This window comes from Dermacentor variabilis, chromosome 2 (genome assembly GCF_050947875.1).
Source record: "Dermacentor variabilis isolate Ectoservices chromosome 2, ASM5094787v1, whole genome shotgun sequence".
Taxonomy (NCBI): domain Eukaryota; kingdom Metazoa; phylum Arthropoda; class Arachnida; order Ixodida; family Ixodidae; genus Dermacentor; species Dermacentor variabilis.
Genome location: NC_134569.1, coordinates 24347603 through 24362023, shown reverse-complemented (window position 1 = coordinate 24362023; position 14421 = coordinate 24347603). Strand labels below are relative to the sequence as shown.

Genomic DNA, 14421 nt, shown 5'->3' with positions numbered 1-14421 from the left:
GCTCTGGCTAGCGCGGTAGAGAGATGAGCGCGCGCCAGTCTATGAGCCTTCTCGTTTCCGGGGATACCGCAGTGCGCAGGGACCCAGTGAATGGTAACATCGTGACCGCATTCGCGGAGCAGGCGTGCTTGGTGCCGGATCTTCTGCTGTACGGGATCTGTGTAAATAACATTAGCACATGCCAGATGGGCAGTCTGGGAATCTGTGTACACATTTACCATCCTGACCTGAGAACCAGGTCGGGATGGTAAATAAGGCGATGAAGGCAGCAAGGTACACCGGGGTCCTGGACTGAGGACACCACCCACCACGCGAAATTCCTGGGTCTTGATAAAACTTTATTCCTCCCCCTCCTGGGGTCGTCAGGGGCAACGTTATCGACGCCATCCTCACAGATCCCCGCGGTGGGGGGGAGGCCAGCGATGATGTGTTGAGGCCCCCTAGACATAACAGCGAGGCCTGTGGACGCCGACGACAGGCTGACTAGATGCTGATCGCGCGGGAACACGAACACTGAGGGGCTTGGTATGCCACGCAAAATAATATTTATCTTAGCCTAAAGGCTCAGACGCGATGCCGGCAAAGAATTTGTCGAATAAAGCCCCTCCTAGCTGACCTAAGTGGAGCCGGTAACGCGACGTTAGAAACAAAAATTATGAATTACTTCTTAAGATAAATACCCAGTGAAGTTGTCTACTCCAGTGAGCTATACGCACGGTAACATTTATTCTATATCTCTTGATAATTACGTTTCAAAGCAAATTCGAGGCTCTAATCCAGGTTGCGTTGTTCTCTTTTTTGATATATCATGCCGCCGTCACACGAAAGCCGTCGTGGAAGTCCCTTTATAATAGATTCGCTGTAAAACTGGAGTCGGAGCCACTGGACGTCAAAGCTACCATCATTGATTGTCCTTCCCCACCTAACTGCTCGAGAGGCGCGTCCGTCGCATCGAAAAACTCCCAAGGGGGATTTTATGGCCTCCATGGTCACCTGAGGCATGTGGGCTATTCTGACACAGGCCATGGTACATAATTTGCACAGACAGTTGCTGCGGTGACACTACGCAAGCGTGTGCACACAAGTACCGTGCATGCGTCCCAGCTAACGTTAGGCAAGCTGTTCAATGAAAACAAATCTTTATAAAATGCGCTGCGAGATACAGTTATAAAACGTATGGTGTTCGGTCGTCAGATTAAGATCACATCTTGCACCGTGCTTTTTGAACACACACACGTATGTATGTATGTATGTATGTATGTATGTATGTATGTATGTATGTATGTATGTATGTATGTATGTATGTATGTATGTATGTATGTATGTATGTATGTATGTATGTATGTATGTATGTATGTATGTATGTAATGACTTTCAGCTTCAATGTTTGCTGTACTTTGAGCCCTCTTGGAACCGCAATCAAGTTTAATCTCTTGCAACCTTGAATTTGCACTCTTACTAAAACTTGCTCTTGAATACGCGTTTTCAACCAACAAGATGCGTAAAATGGGCTAGAAACAATATCTACTGTTCTGCAGATCTCAGTACACTATGACAACATAGCCCCCTTCCCCCTCCTTAAGGACTTCATATTTTCCTCCAGTTCTTTAGATGACTATGTACTCATGCACACATTACATGCGCAGGTCGCATCTCACAGCGCTGCCTCTCACCGGGACGTCATGAATTTTTGCGGCATATCTGCTCTGGCCTAGTTAATTTTTTATCGGCAAAGATGGACCACATAGTATTCTAAAGAAGTCAAAGACTGAACTTAGCAAGTTTCGTACCTGTCCATTAAGACAGGTAGGTGCGCTCTCTCACGAACCACGGAGTTTGTAAAAGTTTCGTGTGAAACTGTTGCCAACGGTCCTTGCGGATGGCTTATGCGAGTGCGGGCCGATAGGAGAAAGCCGCTGGGAACGCCGGAGTAAAGTGATATTGCCAGACACTGCTCCCACTGCTCCTCCGAAGCGCTGCAGACAGACACCGCTCGATCCCCGCGGAGGCAGCGCTGGCGTCGTTTGAAAACGCCGGCGACGCGCGCGCCACGGGAACGAAACAAAGAAAAAAGAGAGGGAGACAAAGCCAACAGCAGCGAGGAAGAGGAGGACGCGGCGCGGCCAGCTGCTGTTTCGTCTGCGCCGGTGCCTCGGGGTTGTTGCAGGCAAGGGCGGAGTAGGTCTGAGGGAAGCGCCCGCCCAGCGATTAGGGGCCTCGCCATTCTACGAGCAGATGTGCTGTCCCCCTTTTTGCGGCTCACGGTGTTGCTCTCCTCTCACAAACGGTGTAGTCGCGTGCGTGGTGCTGGCAGCCTCGCAACCGCCGTCGTCACCACCCTCGCTTTGCTCGCGGCGATGGCCCGCTAGTGTTAGCGCAACGTTCAAACGGGTCATCCCTTCTTCCACTGCTCTCTCAGCACGGTAAAGCAGCCATGCGAAAAAAAAAAAAAAAGTTTAAACAATGCAGTCGCATTGTCGCGCAGCGTTCAGAAACACGTTATTGAAAAAAAAAAAAAAATTAGACACGCACATGCACCGGCTCATGGAATCGACTGCACGCCACGCCGTTATTTCATGGTAGCAGGTGTGTTCGTAACACAAGAATCGACTTCACTGATGCTACTATGCAATCTCCCATCCCCTCCAATGAGAAGAAGATAAAAAATAGTAAAGAGATGACATGCCGTAAAGCGGAAGTACTCGCATGCCTTCAATAATAAATCCCAAATTGATGGTGAACCGCAGAGCACGCGTGTTCTTAATACGGACCATGCGCACAGTCGTACTTTTACGTCTGCGTTGTATATACCAGTAATTACCATTACAGCATGAGAGACTGCAAACTTAATTGAAGTAATGGCAGACCGAAAATTGGGGCTCACATTAAGATAGGTAAACTCCTTCATTCAGTTTGCAAGCTCAACGAAGATTTTAAGCTGTGACATGCGTTAACCCACTCTCCATCAAAGCTGACCAAAGTATAACATGCTCGCTCCACGACGCTACTAAAGCGCGGGAGTCAACTGGTCAGCTTTCTCTTATGCAGTAGTTCTTCGGCGGACCCAAACTCCCTGCACGCGTCCCCCAAAATCTACCAACGCCGCCCGGCTTCGCACGGGGTGGGTGTTGTTCAAAATCTGAACTGTCCATTGTCCCGCCTGTAAGGCACGCCTCCCATGCAACATGCGCCGCCATCTTGAACACGCCTTTACGTGCCATAGAAGTATTCATGCGCGCAGCTCTTCCGCCGACGCTTTTTTTTTTGCCGCCCGCTTTGCCTCCGTCCCACCCGCGCGCCTGCGACCACCCTCCTATCCGTCAACAAGTTTAATGCATTTACTAGTTCAACAAATTATTATATACAGCTTTTTGACGTTGGAGAAACATAGAATAACGCTCGATATCTTGTGTGGGCCTGCCGCAGGCGAGTAAAAAATTTTTTTCTCAGGAACTACATTTCGTACTGCTTGCGCACGCCGTAGTGCGCAGTCAGAGGCAGGCAGCTTGCTGGAAGGCTGCCGCGTTTGCCTATGAAAATTACTTCCCATATGGATGGCATCCTCAAGTGCTGTCCCCGAAAGTCCGAGTCCCTCTGGGACTCGGCGTAGGAGACAGTGCTCAGTGGCTCAGAATGAGCACGACCACCGAAAGGAGCCAAGAATCGGAATACGTCGTTCCCAGTGCTAACTCGCAAGTAAGTCGCTCAGTGCTCAGTTGCCTTCGGGCCGACCCTAACCCATCATGGCGTCTCAATGACCTGCCCCTCATCCCGTGACCCCGCCTATAACTGTGCTGTCGCTTGCCCCCACGTTTCGGACAGCTCGCGCACTGTCTCGAAGTGGGTGGAGGAACCGGGGCGCGACACATGTCCTGTTTTTTCCCTGTGACTGCGATGTTCGTAGCTTCGCCCTCTTTGCTAACGCGCTGTGTAGCTGCGACGGCCATGGTGATTTCTGTGCGACTGCATGGCGCGAATGCGCTTGAGCCCCGTGAAACCGCTGTCGAGGCAAATTGTGAGCTGATATATAACAAGCCGCGATGAACATGTTTCTTGTACGACCGCCCAACGGGTAATAATAAAAGTCGCATTTGAAACTCGGATATTTTAATAGTTTCGCGACACCATTACGCGAAGTCTACTCCGCCACGATTCCTGTGTGACGCTGTATTCGTTTCTTTCACCGGTGACGCGCGATTTTTCATTGCGCATTTTATATGCAGCCCGTGTATACTAAAAAAGAAGAAAGAAAAAGCTTGTGGCATTTAGCATTTCCGTGTCTGCTGACAGCGGCTCCGTTCTCGACGTGCACAGCCTTGCGCAACAACGACAGCGCGGCCTACGTCATATTTGCCTTCCTCGCGATTACGAAGCGCAGAACGTAGACTGCGCGGTCAGAATCTTGTGGACCACCTGTTGAACGCAGTTTCTCTGCTGGGGAGAGCATAGGCTGCTGACTTCATTAATGGAATGAAATGGATGCGATCACTGTCTCTGGGCGCGTCGATGGCCTTGAGTGTTACATCTAGGCTAAAGAAGTGTGTAACGTGACTCGAAATGCATGCTTGTAAATACTCTCAACTGAAATCGAAGGCAAGCACGTTCCAGCGATCACATTACGTGTAGAGGTCCACTTCTCAAAAGTGCTGCTTCTATGAAGGAAGAACATTGTCACCCGAACTGCGAGTCCTGACCCCGAAATAGTCAGTAAGGCTCGTGAACTTTATCGGGAAAAAAAAAAAATTAGGTGGGCGCGAAAAAGAAGAAAAAGAAAAGAAAGCCTTGGTACCTAACTACACTACCTTTCACTGCACTTGGTAATTAGTGACGTGCGAGTTTCGAGAGTGCACTGCACAGTAAAATATTTCGGTGATTAAAGGGCAAACGTCGCCATTGCGTGTAACCAGAACAAGCTTGCTCGTTTGGAAAGACATATATTGATACAGCATGTAATCTACGCCTATACATGAACTGAAAGCAAGCGCCTGTGTTGTCTTGTTTGCCTGAAGATAATGCACTACCCGAAAAACTCTTTTAAATTATCTCACCAAGAGTGCAACACACATGTAATGCGAAGACGAGGGATCGTTCCCCACCTGTGGCCAGTTTGTTTTTTCATCCACTTTCATTGCCATTAATTTCCCATTTTATTTAATTCAATTAAGTACATTTGCATTAGGAAGGAACAGCGCAACTACGACGATCACGAGAGGGAGAACGACACAGGACAAGTGCCAACTTCATCTATCTTTATTCACCGAAAAATCAGCAAATATAAGGAAAATCACAGATATGCGCACAAGGACCATAATGCATCATCTGCCAAACCGTTCAAGATGGGAAATTTCGCTTTTGAAGAGGGTCATGGAAGTATCACTAACACAGTTTTCTCTTCTGTATATGGAATGTTTCCAAAACCTCACGTGCCTTTGTTTCTCTGCTTCTGCCAAGAAACTATCTCTTGGAACTGTGGGTCACACTTCTTGCAGTATAGGCATTGTTTCCGTGGCAATATTCTGCCGCTTGGTTACACGCAGTGCAAGTTGTGCAATGTTGCGAAAGATGCGCACCTCCTTCTTTCAGTGACCGCACATGTTCTGCTGTACGGTCATTCACGCATCTACGGGCCCATTTGGCCCATGTAGGTATTCCTGCAGGTCAAACGTATTTCATATACCACACCGGTGCAGCACTTTACAAACTGCTTTCCATGTTTTTTGGTACAGCTGCTCCTCGTACCCTTGCTCGCAACGCGGGTGCAGAGCTATGCTTGTTTCCGAGGGCTGAAAACACGACTGGGACGCCGTGTCTGTTTGCCACCTTTTTCATATTGTGGGCTATCCTATGTACATACGGAACCACTTCCGGCTTCGCAGCTTGTTTTTCTTGGGTGCATGGTTTCTTGGCTTGCACTGCGTGTTACCGAGCGGCAGAACATTTGCCACGGAAACAATACCTATACTGCAATAAGTGTGAACCACGGTTCCGAGAGATTAAGATTCTTGGCAGAAGCAGAGAAACAAAGGGACATGAGGCTTTGGAAGCATTCCATATAAAGAAGAGAGGAGAAAACTGTTAGTGATACCTCCGTGACCCTCTTCAAAAGCGAAATTTTCTATCTTTAACAGTTTGGCAGATGATGCATTATGGTCCTTGTGCGCATGTCTGTGATTTTCCTTATATTTGCTGATTTTTCGGTGAATAAAATTGGCGCTTGTCCTGTGTCGTTCGCCCTCTCGTGATCATCGTAGTTGCGCAGTTCCTTCCTAACTCAAGTATGCACCATCTAGCCCAAATGAATGTTGTCCTGAACTTATTAAGTACAAGTAATTTCCCCTATGTTTTCTTGGTGACTTTGTTTGTTGGCTTCTCATGATATGATTTATAAAAATCAGGCCCCTCTGTTACCCCCCTTTCTTCTCATTCTCATCAAGAGAGAGACACATTGGAACACCATTGTGAAAAGGGGGAGCAAAGGATGAGATGTCGAAATGCAAGCTAATTTTACTTCGAACCTCCACTTTTTGTATTGGAAGCCAGTTCCTTGTGTGCTCAACCACGGCCAGAATTTCTTTACTACAAATCCGAGATCTTTCTGTGTTCTGCAATCCAAACTGGCTGCAGTGCCTAAAAGCTTCTAATGTGTGTTGCATTATACTGTATACTTGCTAAAATAGAAGTGATGGCATTCTCACAGCGTATATGCTGCAAGGTGGTTCTAACTGGCAATGCTGGAGTGACTAACCCAGCTGAAAGATCAATTCAATTATACGTGTGCAGGGCCAGTGTAGTGTAAGGATTCCTTTCGCTGGATTCTATTTTTTTTTTTTCATCCACCGTTCACAACTAGCCGATCCCAGTGATAGCATAGGCGGGTCACCGCTTGGTGCCATTGATCAAGCATGAAAAGGAATTGCATTGAAATAGAGTTGCAACATTATCCCTGCCCAGCTAGTGTTCCTTCGAGACCCTTATTTATACACTTTGTGTTAAAAGTGTGATTATTACTAGAGAAAATGAAATCTTTTCTTTTTTTCTTCATCTAATCCTTAGTGCTGGTTTGCCATTGTGACATCACGGACTTCCAAGTATTTTCTTGTATGCTGCACCTTAGCACAGGAAAATTGTTTAAAAATTTAGCAAGCTGCACGTCTGGTCTGCTTATAATGGAGTATACTCATATTATTTACTGATCCACAAATAATTGGAACCAAACATTTGCTGTCAGAAGAAGTGATGTCATGACAAGTTCTTGTAGGAACTTTGGTGTGGTGTCACCACCTGTGGTAAGAGCCTCTTGGTAATAGTGGCCGTTTGTGTATTGCAAGAGCGCAATTTAAACAGCTTAACTATTTAGTGCCCCTTTAAAATCGAGACAAAATTGGATGCTCAGTCTTGCGGTGGCCATTGCAACTGCCACAGGCCTGTGGGTCTCTGCCAGCATTCCTTCATAGCTACAATGCCCCACTGCCTATAAGTATGCTTCAGCATGTGTGTGTTTACTGGGCCAGTAATCGTTTGACCACCTGGGGTTTGTTTAATGTGCTCCTTAATCTAAGTACACAAACACTTGCATTCTACACCTATATTGATTCTACAACTATGGGCAGGAGTTGAACGCATGACCAGGTGCTGGGTAGCAGAGTGCCGTGGCCACTGAGCCACTGTGGCGGGTCACTTCAGAAATTTCGGGCATCCTTGGTATTAGAACCCCGAGGCTTTTCTTTGTATAAAATACTTGTGCAGAGCTTGCCTTTCTGCGGTGGCATTGATGAAAACGCAAGTACAACTCAGCTCAACATTATGCTGCACTTAATACTGTGACGTTGAGACTCCACCTCCAGCATTGCGGAACTGGGTTTTAACAAAGAATTAGCTTTAGTCAATGTGCGTTGTCATTTCTGTAAGCATGCAATCTTTCTTTAGTGTGGCAAATTTATCCTGACTGTGTCGTTGCAGACAGACTACGTGCATAGTGTGAAAACAATATGTAGGGCAGCATGTGCAACCCCACAATTTTCCCAACCACTGTTATCAAGGGCAGTCTTTATGTGCAGTTACAATATTACGTTCGAGGAAAATATAGGTTACTCCAGTTTCATGTGTTACTGTACATGCACGTGCATAGAAAGAGGGCAGAGGTTGTGCAGCAGTGCCCAAATTAAGGGTGCACAGCATTCTCATTGGTCTTTTGCAGTGTTTGTATTGTATGTGCTTGATTTACAGTTACATAGGATCATGCTGAGAATGTGGCTGTACTAGCACATCCTTATCTGTAGGTCATTAGGTTATGAAAGCCCTACACTAAACCTTTCATGAACACTGTATTGCAGATTCTGAACCGCCACCTCTGAATTTGCTGAAAATGCTGAATTTGAAAACAAAAACAGTGTTCAAACTTCACATCACCTTAGGAAGCTCTGAGCTAGCAAACAAGCTTTCTTCCATTATGAAGTTGTTGACTACAAACTGTTGATTAAAGTTGAATGCTGCCCCAAAAAAGTAGAGCAGTCTGTGAAACTGAATAAAGTTCATAGTTTGTTATTGCTGTAACCAATTCATGCTGTTCTCAAATATACGCAACATTAGCCATGACAGCTGATGAGCCACTCTCAGCATGTGAGGTTATACATGCCTGATAGTAACTGTCTCTCTCACAATCACTTTTCATATGTACTAATTCCTTATGGAGGGAAAAAAAAATGTTTTGGCAGGTAAAAAAAAAAAAAGAAAGAAGAAACTGCACCACAAGCACATAGTGAGTTCAGGAATTTGATGGTGCTGCATTCTGTGACTGCCAATATTATTTGCAAAGCCACATTATAGGGACTGAACCGGCTAGTCACTTGCTTTATTTACCACGCGGAAAAGAAGCTGCAGCTTGTGTACACCATGCCGTAAAAGCTGTTGAATGTGGCTGTATCTTTCCGTAGTCATTTGGAAAGGGAGGCGACACTGTGACATTGGTGACAGAAAGTGCCTTTCTGCTGCTGCAGGAAGTGCAGCCATCCCCATTGGCCCTGCTGGCCGCCACGTGTAGCAAGATCGGCTCCCCAACGGATTCCCCAGCAGATGACAGTGGTGGCGGCGATGGCGCCAATGGAGACGCCTCGCCCGCCAAAACCAACAGTGCCACCGTGCTCTCAGCAGGAGCGAATGAGCTGGTGGCACAGTATGTACAGGCACCCACCATGGGTGTGCTCAACCCAGACGGCACCGTCACACCTATGCCTTCGCCTACAGTCAAGGCGCAGCCCCAGGCACAGTCTGCAGTTTTCTCTCCTGGCACACAACTTGTGGCACAGGTAAACAATAATGACCTAAACCATAATACATAGTTTCATACAGCGCAATCCAGAGGGGAATCTGGCAGCGCCTTCTACAAGAGTTTAAAGTGCCGTGACATCATTGGAATGCTGGGATATAGATGGTTTGGCTTGTTTTAAATTGTATAGATGTTTTGGCTTGGCCTAAAGCTTGGTCATTGCAGTGCAAATGAAGCTTTCTTGGAATCAAAACTTCAAGAAATGTTTTGGCTCACTAAACTCTTTCATGCCACACTATTATCCCAAATTCTGAGTAAAAATGGCCATATTATCTTTTGAACACCCCCAGTTGTCAAGATGTTTTATCTCCTCAGAAAAAAAAAAATGAATTCACTTCTGCTTGCTCCTTCCCATAGATTGTGTGCTGCCATCTACCAAAAACACGACTAAGCAGTGAGACAGAACTAGGCTCGTCCGTGGCATTGAAGGAAAATGCAAAGTACAACTGACGAGCTCAGCATCATTGGCCGTTTTTACTAAAAATGTGTGAGCAAAGCCAGCTTGTCCAAGACATGGAAAAGGTTAATTTTTGCCTATAATGCAGTATAACTAGCAAACAAACTAAATGCAAACACATGGCTTAAACAGGTATACAATAGACACAAACATTCGCTTCTTTCCTGTGACGTTATGGTCCAGCTGGTATCGTTAACTTTTCATGTAATCGTACGCTGTATTGTAAGTACTTGTCTGAATAAAAAATATACCTGATAATAGAGAAGAAACAACTGTAGCTGAGACCTTCCTTCAAGTTAGTGTTAGGAACGTTAGTGTCATGTTAGTGCTGCTGATAATTTACACACAGCCTTATTTTAGCCTAATGGCGCATGCTTAGTGAGCACTCCAAGTCGGCACAAGTGTGTCCCTCCATTCAAGCGATGTCGTTAGCGCATACTTATTTTTCTTCTATTTTCTTGTAGATAGTACTGTGTAATCTGTTGTGGTGGTGGTAATACAAGCAATCTGGTGATAATATTGTTCTCCCAGCCTCTCGCAACCATCTGTTCTTTTGAACATGCAAGAGACTGATAGTACCCATAAATGCGCAAGCAGCAAGAACAATCACAACTATATATGCATGAAGGTCTTTCCACTTAGCTGTGCTATTGTTATATTATCTTATCAATCAGTAAGCTAGTCATTCTGATAAGAGCAATAGAAGTAATTAAAAGTGTGTGCCCAAAAGTGCTTTGGTGTCTTGTGTCATTAATGAAACTGCAGTCAGTTAAGGGTATTTCAAACGAAACTGGTTCATCTCTTGAGTCAATTTAGTTTCAAAGGGCTGTTACTAAGATATTTTCATGCAAGAATGCATATTCAACATTTATTATTATTTCAACTGAACAGGTAATTTGTTTACAGGCTCTTGCTCACTGTTGGGCTTCAGTCTGCTTAAAATTTTGAGGTGGTTGAGGCCGTGGAAGTGTTTTGCGTTAGCCTGTTGTACATAGTTGCAATCCTATGATATGTAACCTTGACTACATCATGTTGGCAGTTTATCGTATAGACTCGTGTAAGGGCTGCACTTTTTTATTTTCACAATTTTTACGAGGTGCGGCCTCTGCACAGGACCGAACCTCAAAATGGTGCCGACGCAGCTGGTGACTACTGCGCACCTCGGATCCTCAAATCTACCATTGCATCAGAGGGCAACACACACCACTCGCCATCTAATAGTGGCGCACAGAAGTCCGCAGGGTGTGCGGCATTGGGGCACTGAACGCATTGCTTCTCTGATAGAATTGTCTTTTTAAATTTTGGGCTGCCAAGTTAGGGGTGTCGCTTTTACACGGGTGCAGCCCTTACATGAGTCTATACGGTATGCTGTGTTGTGCAAGTTCAGCTTGATGTTTTCCATCTACACGTGAGCTTTACTTGTTTCGTTACGTAAGCTCACAGACGAACATCGTAGCCACACTCGCCACTTTTGCGGGCCTCAGTCTAGCTTGCATGCATGATTTGGGGTCCAGTCACTGACGAGTGGTGAACTTTCTGTGACGGTTTGCCATCCACTGCTGCCTGCCTTGGCTGTTATGCCTAAACAGTACTGTTTTACCGGTTGTCAGCCACCAAAGTTAGGGTCTAGTGTTACGTCGACGCAAATCTATTCAAGTGGCTGTTCGGTTCTCGGGAAGCTGCATGGCTGCCGTGAGTAATATTTTTGAATAATGGAGCAGGGGTCAGAAATCGGCACGTGATTAAAGTGAATTCGTCTTTGCATTGCCTTTTCTGTGGGCTAACGATTCATCTTGCTCATAAAACAGAGTCTATCGATTATATATGTTTTAAAATATACCCTATCTTTGTGTGTATAACACGCACCAAAAGTATTTAGAACAGTAAAATTAGAGTGAAGTTCTCCACCATCAGCGTCGTAGAAGAGGTGGGTAACAGAACTGCTGGCTGTAGACACGGCGTGGACAACTTGTGCATTGATGAATGGAGACTTTTTTTGGGCAGATTTGGGCGTTGTATGGAGTCAGCTGGTTATATGCGCAATTTTTTCTTCCCAGGTTGTTGCATTTGGGTGTGTGGCTTATACGTGGAAAAGTGTACATTCGTTTTGAATACTAAAGCTTCGGATACTGAAATTCGGGCAGAAGTGAATATTCTAGAATAGCATAATATTTGCACAAGCCTCGTATTTCGTTATGCTTTACGTGCTCAGAACAGAACTTGCAGTCACGCCTTTTTAATGCCCGCAGTGTCCTTGCCACAACATGGGAAAATATGTTTTACATACATGCAAGATGTTCTGGGTTTATCACCATGACTGTGTACACAGTCCATTGCGATTATGCATATGTGCGAGCCTGACTAGTTGTCCCCTCCTTTTTATAAAATACACATTACCGGACACGACATTTTGTTAAAGAGCCATGGCAACCCGGTGACATCAAATGAAAGAACACTAAATTGTTCTTAGCTCACTCATGCTCATGACTCTTCTTATCACATTCACATCGTAGTTAAACATCTCTTTATCAAAGCTGAGTAGTCTAACATGTAAAAATACTTGGCCATCTATGACAGACAACCACTTATTTGCTAAAATGCAGTTTCCACACAACACATAAACTTGTTTCTCTTTGGTAATACTTGTTGCTGGGCTAACCGGTTCATACTGTGTTATGGATCACAATAACTATGGCCACTTAGTGCAAATTGACATAAATATAAGGGGAGGAAAGGACAAGCTAGCGCTACCTGGGCTAGTCTGTTCATACTATTGTTTCCCCTTATTTGTAATGCAAGGTACGCTGACATCTCACCGTGTTGGAGGATACTTTTTCAAATGTACCACGCCAAACTTTTCTTCATATCCGCTATATGTTATTTTATAGAGTCAATAGAGTTGGCATAAGCCCACTCCCCTAAAGTGGTGATTCAGGCAGTCAACTGTGCTCAGATGATGTCATATGGTGCCAGAAAGTAGTGCCAGCTCTTTTGTGCTCCGCAAACTAACTGCTAAAAACGGTCTATAGTGATAGGAAAAAGGCCACATGTTATCCCTTATTTGCCCAAAGTGGCACATAACATGGGAAAATGTAGCTAATTAGATGCAAAGTAGCTTTTGATTTCTCAACAACATGAAAGCTGGCTAACTCATGTCCATGTATTTGAAAACTGCTGACGCTGTCCCTGTGCGAAAAAAGAAATGCTCAAGGCCATATTTAATTTGCACTATCAGCATGGTGTGTAAAATCCAGTTTAGTTGTGGTAGGGTTTATAATGTCTTAACAGGCTGTTGCATTGATGACAGAGCAAGGGAACATGAGCTTTATTTATATAAAAAATAATATTGCTTCACATTTACCTATGCATTGGGTCTCTGAACGCATGAGCCAAGCCTTTATCACATCCACTTGCTTAATGAAAGAAGAGCTGCTTTGGCACATGAATTCATTTAGATATTCATGATTATGTAGCGCTGAGTTTTACACTGGCAAAAACATACAACAAAGAAGAGAACAAGGATGCAGACATCTGTGCTTTGTCCATCCATGTCCTTGTTCTCTTCTTTGTTATATTGTTTTTGCCAGTGAAAACTCAGTATAACATAATGATGAATGTGCACCAACTATCCGTTTTCATTGCTTTACTTAATTTAGGTACACTACATAAAAATAAAGGAAAAATTTATATCAGCTATATATATCCAACCCTGCTCAGCAGTGAACACCAATTCTTTGTTTCACTTTTGGGATAAACATGAATTTTGGCACATTGATTTCTTCAGCGCACAATGTGTTTATGCATTCTGGCAACTTCCTTAAAGGGTAAGCTGTCCGCTCTAAATAAACTTAGTAGCAAGTAGCATTTTTTTCTGTCCTGTCATTCGTTCATATAGTTTCACACGCAAAGAAGATTTTATATGCTGTTGTAGTAGAGACATTGTGACAGATGTGACACTGGCCTCCGCATGCGACTTCAAGGTACCCTTGATCTCCTAGAAAGACGCTAATCTGAATAGTTCCTACTTCCCAGCATCCCCATGCATACCCCACACAACACCACAGTATCACTTTTCCTTCTAGGTAATGACAAGAGCAAACTCAGCCCTAGGTAGCTACGAAACTACGGTCTGACCAACCAGACAACACACACATACAATGTTTCATTGAAGCAAGCATGTGCTTTCATCTCCATAATTAATTTAGTGTCATTATGAGAAGGCGTTAAAAAATTTTGCACCTTTCGTTATAAGGGCAAGACAAGTGTTTTACAGTCTACAAAACTGGTGTTGGTGTTGTGGTAAGTCACACCAGGGACTTGAGTGGTGACCCACGCTGCCACCTGGGGTGCTACACTGTAACACAGCTGTCCTTTCCAGCGTGTTCTGTGGCAGCTTGAGTGAATTGTAAAATAACAAGCTGCAGTGGTAATCATAGTTGCACACATAGTGTTGTGTGTGTTTGTGAAGATGACACACAAATGACTCGGGATCACATTTTAATGAAAGATGCTAATATGTCTTAAAACTTTTTGTGCGCAAACAAACAGGGACGAAGAAAAGGGGCAACACAAGGACGAGCACTTTCTAACAACTGGTTTTAGTTTTGAAGAACTACCTGCTTAAATACCCACAGATCTG

General features: G+C 44.7%; 1 protein-coding gene across 2 annotated transcripts in view; it reads left to right on the top strand.

Annotated features, from left to right (window-relative positions):
• Window positions 1-3479: 3479 nt before the first annotated feature.
• LOC142571518 (transcription factor Sp1-like) overlaps window positions 3480-14421 on the top strand; it is an 80753-nt gene continuing 69811 nt past the window's right edge. Inside the window, exons 1-2 of one of the 2 annotated variants that reach the window (XM_075679941.1) lie at window positions 3480-3696; window positions 8997-9305. In XM_075679941.1, the coding sequence (XP_075536056.1) occupies window positions 3634-3696; window positions 8997-9305 (372 nt within the window). In that variant the 5' untranslated portion in view covers window positions 3480-3633. The remainder of the gene's footprint in view (window positions 3697-8996; window positions 9306-14421) is intronic. The other variant, XM_075679942.1, reaches the window with a different exon arrangement.